Genomic DNA, 7,728 nt, shown 5'->3' on the forward strand with positions numbered 1-7,728 from the left:
TTTTTTTTTTTTTTTTTTTTTTTTTGGTTTTTCTAGACAGGGTTTCTCTGTGGTTTTGGAGCCTGTCCTGGAACTAGCTCTTGTAGACCAGGCTGGTCTCCAGAGATCCGCCTGCCTCTGCCTCCCGAGTGCTGGGATTAAGCCACCACCGCCCGGCTTCCAAACCACTTTAATGCCTCAGAAGCGAAAGGTGCCTCAGACCCTCCCTGTGTCTTGCAGATGAACCCAGAGAGCGCTCTTGCAGCCAACAGGCTATTATCTGGGTGCTCCTGGGTGATCCCCAGAACTGAACTAGGCTTCAGGGCCAGGTGGTGTGGCAGGCTAGAGACTTAGCGTCTCTTAGGGAAGATAACTTGGGGAGCATAAAGACCGCTCCCTTGCCTTCAGCGGCCACAGACGACAGGATCTGTATTGGTCTGGAGCATTTTCCCAGGGCTTAGGGGAGAACAAGTGTCAGCCGCCCATGGTGATGGGGTAGTCACTCTCCCAGGACTGGTGGTCTCTCTTGTTCCGTTCTTCCCTTTGCCTCCCAACTAATCTCCTTGCATTCAGTCCTTGTTTCAGGGCAAGTTTCTGGAGAATGCCAAGTAAGACAATATGTAGCCTTCACTCAGCAGGTATCTGGAGAGAATATGTGGGTTAAGGAACACAAAAAAATAACAAAAACATATAAATGTGTATATGTATATATGTGTGTATGTGTGTAGAAATGGGGTCTCATATAACCCAGGCTGGACTCAAATTGATTAAGTAGCTGAGGATGACCTTGAACTCCAGATCCTCTTACTGCCACTTCCCAAGTAGTGGAATTCCTGCTAGCAAGGCATTTTGTAATGTTCCAGAATTTTGCTTAAAGTTCAGCCTGGCGACACATACCTGTAATCCCAGCTACTAGGGGAGCTGAAGCCAGAAGAACTGCAAGTTCAAAGCCCACTTGGGCTACCAAATGAGTTCAAGGTTAGTCTGAGCATCTTAAAGAGACTCTGACTCAAAATAAAAGATAGCAATGGGCTGGAGAGATGGCTTCCTGGTTGAAAGTGTGCTGCCCTTGCAGAGACCTGGGTTCTGTTCCCACATCAGGTGGCTCACAGTGTAACTCCAGCTCCAGAAGATCTGAAGTCCTCTTCTGGCCTTCATAGGCACCCAGGCCCACACACAGAGACACCAATATACATATAATTTAAAAAGTAAAAAGATGGGACTGGAGAGACTGCTCTTCCAAAGAATCTGGGTTCAGTTCCCAGCGCCTACGTGGTGCTCAACAACTGTCTGTTAAATCCAGAAGAGGAGTTTACACCCTCTTCTGGCCTCTGAGGAGGACACCAGGCACACATGTGAAGCACAGACAGACACATAGGCAAAGCATTCATACGCATAAAATAATTCTTAAATAAAAAGTAAAAAGAGGGCTACTATGGCAGAGCTTGGCAGTGGGGGGCTTGACTGGCATGCTCAGTTACAATCCCAGTACTGAAAAACTTGAAAAGTAAAACTATCTTTATAAAATTAAAGAGAGAGAGAGAGAGACTCTATAGATATTCCTAGCTGTTCTAGAGCTTGCTTTGTAGACCAGGCTGACCTCAAACTTACAGAGATCTTTGTGCTTCTGACTCCCAAGTGCTGGGACTGAAGGTGTGCGCCACCACAACTGGGGATATGAGCTCAGTGGCAGTGTATACACGCATCAGACCCTAGCTTCAATCCTCAGTAACACACACACACATACAGAGCACACACACAAATGTCTATTAAAAGAAACTACCTTGCTTTGGGGATCTCACATAATTAATTCCCAGGGATGACATTTTAGATTTTTTTGTTAATTTTAAAAACTAATATTGTATATGTATGGGTGTTTTGCCTGCATATAAATCTGCACACCACAAGCTGATACCTGAGGAGGTCAGAAGTTGTCGTTGAATCCCCCGAAACTGGGGGTACACACAGTTGTGAGCAATCATGTGGGTGCTGGGAATCAAGCCCAGGTTCTCTGTAAGAACAAATGCTTTTAACCACTGAGCCATCTCTCCGGCCCCCTGCTTTACTCTTAAGATTTATCCGCTTATTATTTTATGTGTGTGTATGTTTTGCCTGTATGTATGTGTACCGTGCACATACCTGGTATCTGTGGAGACCAGAAAAGGGCATTAGATCCCCTGAAACTAGAGTTACAAAGAGTTGTGAGTACCCATGTGGGTGCTGGGGATTGAATCTGGGTCCTCTGGAAGACCTAGGCCCCTAGGATCCAAATTTTAAAAAACACATAAGAGCAAGTAGTGTATTTAGTTAAAAGAAAAAGACCTCCAGCTGGGTATGGAGCTGCACACGAGTAATCCAGCCCTTGTGAGGTGGAGGCAGGAGAATCAGGAGTTTAATGCCAAACTGGGCTGCATTGCCCTGTGGATGCGCACTCTGTAGGACTTTTATTCAGGATCAGCTTACGATTCAGGATATATGCAGCTACACATACTCTGGTTTTTTTTTTCTGAACAACTTACAAACGTCAAAGTGTTGAGAAATTAAATTACAGAGATGACGGCTTACTTAAGAAAAAGGAAATTCCGATAGGCACAGCACTGTGCTCACAAAAGGAATGCTTACCTTTAAAATTAAATTTTTACCATTTTAACCGTGTGTGTGTGTGTGTGTGTGTGTGTGTGTGTGTGTGTCTGCTTATGAAGGAGGCCAGAAGCATCAAATACCCCTGCTGCTGAGGATTGTGAGCAGCCTGATGTGGGTGCTGGGAATAGAACTCAGATTCTCTGGAAAAGCAGTACACATCCTAACGGCTGAGCCATCTCTTCAGTCCCAGGGGTACCTTTCTGAATAGGGATGGTGACTCCTTGGTACCTGGGCACCAACCCCACACTACAAGCATAGGCTTACTTTGGGCTCTGGTCTCATTTCTTTTTATTATGATTCTTTTTAAACATATAAACGTGTGGCAAGGAGGAGCTTGGCAGCGGGGTGGACGGATGTCACTCTGCTGCAGTGGTGGCTAATTCGGGGTGCAAGAGCTTTGTGGCTTCAAAGTAGCTATGCGCGTGGTCACCCTTGGAGCTGGGCTGTTTGCCGCTCGGACCGCAGTCTTTGTCTGAGAGGTAGGGCAGGTTCTCCACGCTCTCCTCCGTGCTGGGGTCCGAGTGGAAGCCCTTGAGGGCCATGAGCCGGTACCGCTTCCTCCGGTTCATCTTGTAGATGCGGATTCTTTCCTTTTCTGCCTCGGGGTCGGTCAGAACCCCGTCCCAACGCAGACTCTCATTGATCTGGTTCGAAAGGCTCTCTTCTATTTCGGTAAAGTAGGGGTGACTCATGCTGCACGAATAGGGAAGGCCGTGCCGACTTTCCTCTTTATCTCTGGGATCTGCTCTTGAGCCATGGTCTTTGTGGGGATTTAAGATGTCATGGAAAGATGAAGAAAGCGGCTGACTCTTCCGGCCTCGACTGTGATGTTTATCTGCTGAGGAGGTGAGGAGACAAATGTTTGTGCCTGCTAGAATGCCCAATGAACCAGTGATGTAAGGGACGGGGCCTGCCCTTAGCCAGGGTTCAGATGGCAGGAACCTGGGACATCGCCACTGCCTGGATGCTTTCATCAAGGTATTTTAGTGCCAGAGGCACCTTTTTCTTTTTGTGGGTGCACCCACGCCTTGTGCATGCTAAACATAAGCTCTGCCACGACCTACACCCCAACCAGGGAACCAAGAGACTCTAAAGAGACCCTAAAGTTTCACTAACTGTTAGTGTCAAGCGACAAAAGGAGAAGCCAGATCTGAAGGCCCGTATGACTCCTGGTGTCCTGATCTTCATACTGCATCTGCTATCCCTCAACCTCATACCAGCACACCAAATACTCTTCCCACATCTATGACTCTGCACCCATGCAGACACTGTATGGTAAGGGGGTGGAATGGAGGAGGCACCGGGGAAATTACAAATATTGTAATCAGTAGTGTACGGAACCAGGAAATGCTCTTTATTTTCCTTAAAGTGTTTTAAAAGATTTATTTACTTTTTGCATATAAGTGCTTTGCTTGAATGTTGTTTGTGCACCATGTGCATTCCTGGTGCCCAGAGAAGTCAAAAGAGAGCATCAGATCCCCTGGAACTGGAGTTACAAATGGCTGTGAACCACCACGTGGGTGCTGGGAATTGAACCTGGGTCTCTGCAGGAACAAGTATTCTTAACCATGGAGCCATCTCTCCAGCCCCTCCTCTTTTTTTCTTGTCCTTTTTTACCCCCCTCTTCTTTTTTTTCCCCTGGTTTTTCAAGACGGGGTTTCTGTGTAACAGTTCTGGCTATCCTTGGAACTCGCTCTGTAGACCAGGTTGACCACCTCGAACTCACAGAGGACTGCCTGTCTCTGCCTCCTGAGTGCTGGGGTTAAAGGCCTGAGGCACCACTAACTGGATTTTTTTTTTCCTCTCTTTTTTTGAAATGGATTCTCACATATCCCCAGGCTCGCTTCAAGCTCCCTAAATAGCCTAGGATGAGCTTGAACTTCTGCCTGCACCTCCCAATGATAGAACTGCAAGCATAAACCAGCACCCCTGGTTTCTGGTGTGATGGACTCCAGGGCTCTGTGGGTGCTAGGCAAACCTTCTATCAACTGAGCTACAAAAAGAGCCCAGGGACACTTATATGCCTTTGCACGTTCCTTTCTTCCCTTCCCTCTCCTTCCTTCTCCTTTACTCTCCCTCCCCCTCCCTTTTTCTCTTTTCACATCTCTAGCACTGCAGAATTGCTTGTAAATGCTGCAAATGCTGATTCTTTCATCTGCTCCTCTTTCAGTTTTATATCTCCTCAAAAAGGGCAAGCCGTGGGAGGATTAAGGTAGTAATAATAATAATAATAATAATAATAATAATAATAATTCAGTTCAGTCTTGACATTTTCTCACCCTCCTATTCTCTGAAAACTATCTGGTGTCCCCAGCTAACAGTTTGATTCCTACAGTCAAAACTTGCGCCAAAAAGACAAAGCGAATTCCGTGTTTTGCTGGTACACCGAGAATCCATTGCCTTTTCCTCCCTTTGGCTCCATTCTGCCCGCAGAAGTCATGATAACTCCCATTGCTCCTTCCCCAAACCACAGCACTGTGGGAAGCCTGTAGCCCTTTCCACTACCCACACTGCATGTGCAGCCAATGCCCAACACCTGAGCCCATGTCTAGCCATGCCAGAGGTCAGGGCCACTTTCCTGCTGGCCAAAGCCACACAGGTGACACCAGAGTCACATCACTGCCGGGTGGAGTCATCTGTTTCATCTCTGCATTCTTCATTAGTGTGAGCACTTGGTGTCTTTGCTAGAATATCTGTGGGTTCTATGATTGAACTTATGTGTACACCGGTGAAGGTCTTGGTGAGCAAGACTAGAGTTACCTGTTGTGGGTGTGATGTTTGTGCATGTCTATGAATGTAAGTGCCTAGCACACCTGTGTGGGTATAATGTTTTGGAGGGGGGGTATCTGCTAAGTATTTTTGGATATCCCCAGTTGTGGGTTTCCAACCCATAATAAACCAAATCCAGCCAAATTAATAAAACCAGCTTTAATCTGAGCAAAGAAATTCCTGGGTGACTCTCGGGGAAGAAAGCAGAAGAGAAATCACGTGGCTGGTCTATGGGCAGGGTCTTAACTACCCTGTAGGCGTGATCTTGAGCATCTCAGGGGAAGGAGCCACAGCTTGGTGGGCTTACTCTGGTGCGGGGACTGGCAAGAGAGAGAGAGGTGGGACCAAGGTGGGGCTTCCACCTAAACAGTATCTATGCGTGTAAGTGTCTAGAGTACCTGTATGGGTATGATATATGGGTGTATCTATGCATGTGAGCGTCTAGAGTACCTGTATGGGTATGATATATGGGTATATCTCTGTGTGTGTCTAGAGTACCTGCATGGGTATGATATATGGGTGTATCTCTGTGTGTGTCTAGAGTACCTGCATGGGTATGATATATGGGTGTATCTATACATGTGAGCGTCTAGAGTACCTGTATGGGTATGATATATGGGTATATCTACGTGTGTGTCTAGAGTACCTGTATGGGTATGATATATGGGTATATCTACGTGTGTCTCTAGAGTACCTGCATGGGTATGATATATGGGTATATCTATGCGTGTGTCTAGGGTACCTGTATGGGTATGATATATGGGTATATCTATGCGTGTGTCTAGAGTACCTGTATGGGTATGATATATGGGTGTATCTATGCATGAGAGTGTCTAGTATCTAGTTGTGCAATTTGTGTTGACATCTATGCATCTACGTAAGTACCTAACCAAATCCACATGTGTGCAGCCTACACGTGTATGCATGAATATGCCGCCATACTTTAGATTAGTTGGATAGTGTCATATTGCTATAAGAAGGCAGTGTAAAGAGTGTTAGTGATGTTAGGTGGTGGTGGTGGCAGATGCCGCCTTTAATCCCAGAATTTGGTAGGCAGATCTCTGAGCTCAAGCCCAGCTTGGCCTACAGAGCTAGTTCCAGGACAGCCACGGCTCCAAAGAGAAACACTGTCTTGAAAATCCAAAACCAAAACAACAAAAAGTGTGGGTGGTGATGGCAGGATGAGAAGGGAGTGCCATGAGTTTCCGCAGTATATCGCTATCCCTTGGTGGAGTCCGTTCACGGAAGATTCTGTCTACGTTTATTTACACGGGGCTGATTCCTACTAGAGGGGAGAGAGCCTGAAGTCTATCTGTTCCTGTGTGGGAGTATCAACTAGTACCTTTCCTTCCGGGCTAGTCTCTTTGAGAAGTCTGTTTGGAAAGCTGTGTTTGCCTGAGGGGCTAGGAAGTTGAAAGGAGGTGGGTATACAAAGATTAGGTGTACGGCTCTTGGGGTCGGTATCTGTGGGGGGGTGGAAGATCCTTATCTTGGGGTCGGTATCTGTGTGGGGTGGAAGATCCTTAGATATTGAGGGTTCTCGGAAGAGGGGGTCTTTGGATATATTGGGACTAAAATTGGTAGAGACTTCCTTGGTAATTAAGGGGTCTCTGTGGTGGTGGGCATAGTCTTATGGGTAGGGCTGGGCATCTCTGGGCTGCCCCTAAGTGTCCTGTGTCACTGTCGGGGTGTGGTGTCTGTTTCTGGCCTGAGGTGACTTCCAGGTAGAAGGGGCATCTGTGTGAGGAATCTCAGGTCCATGAGCCGAAGCAGCCTCGCTAGCTGCTCCTCTTACCGTCGCCCTTGCCCGAACCTTTGGTCTTTTTCTTCTTCTTTTTCTTCTTCACCTTCCGTTTGGCCAGATCGGAGGTGGTGCCCACGATGGGGGGCAGCTTGGAACTCGGGGAGCCCTCAGCGCCTCCTTCCCGCGCCTCCTCCTCCTCCTCGTCCTCTCCCTCCTCGCCATACTCCGCCGCTCCGGTCCCACCGCGGCCGGCCATCCGCCCGCGGGACCGCGACCTGCGCCGGGAACAGCCGAGGACCCGCGCCAGGCGGGCTCCAGGCGCTCACTGCCGGCCTGGCCACGCGTCTCTATGGCGACCGCTCCTCGTCGCAAGCTCAACCACCAAGTCGCCGCCAGGGGCCGCCTGCGCCTCTAGCCGTGCGCATGCGTGTTTCGATTTGTTTGAGACGTGGTAAATCAAGGTGACCAGTGCGAAGCAGGGTAGAGATTGTTCATGCTTGGGCTGACAGTGATATATCTTAGTCACTTCTGTGCCATTTTATTTTATTTATTTTCTTTTCTTTTTTTTTTTTTTTTTTTTTTTTTTTTTTTTT

At 47.6% G+C, this 7,728-nt stretch overlaps 1 protein-coding gene across 3 annotated transcripts; it reads right to left on the reverse strand.

The window, feature by feature from the left end:
* Positions 1-2,898: 2,898 nt before the first annotated feature.
* Positions 2,899-7,465, reverse strand: Liat1 (ligand of ATE1). 3 transcript variants are annotated; one of them, XM_050128786.1, is made up of 2 exons: positions 7,205-7,465; positions 2,899-3,460 (listed from the first exon to the last, which is right to left on the reverse strand). In XM_050128786.1, the coding sequence occupies exons 1-2, from the start codon at positions 7,389-7,391 to the stop codon at positions 2,979-2,981; spliced, it is 669 nt and encodes a 222-aa protein (XP_049984743.1). In that variant the 5' UTR covers positions 7,392-7,465; the 3' UTR covers positions 2,899-2,978. The 3 variants fall into 3 exon arrangements, with proteins under 3 accessions (XP_049984743.1, XP_049984742.1, XP_049984741.1); XM_050128785.1 differs by having other exon boundaries at positions 2,899-3,457; positions 7,187-7,465; XM_050128784.1 differs by having other exon boundaries at positions 7,187-7,465.
* Between the last annotated feature and the right edge of the window lie 263 nt (positions 7,466-7,728).

Source organism: Alexandromys fortis, unplaced genomic scaffold (assembly GCF_014885135.2).
Source record: "Alexandromys fortis isolate MF-2015 unplaced genomic scaffold, M_Fortis_MF-2015_v1.1 scaffold_80, whole genome shotgun sequence".
Lineage (NCBI taxonomy): Eukaryota > Metazoa > Chordata > Mammalia > Rodentia > Cricetidae > Alexandromys > Alexandromys fortis.

What these genes read in the sequence shown, in the direction of transcription:
- Liat1 (XM_050128784.1), bottom strand. Translation starts at nt 7,391, where the DNA reads ATGGCCGGCCGCGGTGGGACCGGAGCGGCGGAGTATGGCGAGGAGGGA. An exon ending in AGGTTCGGGCAAGGGCGACG is followed by an intron (nt 3,461 to 7,186) that starts GTAAGAGGAGCA and finishes TCACCTCCTCAG; the next exon opens with CAGATAAACATCACAGTCGA.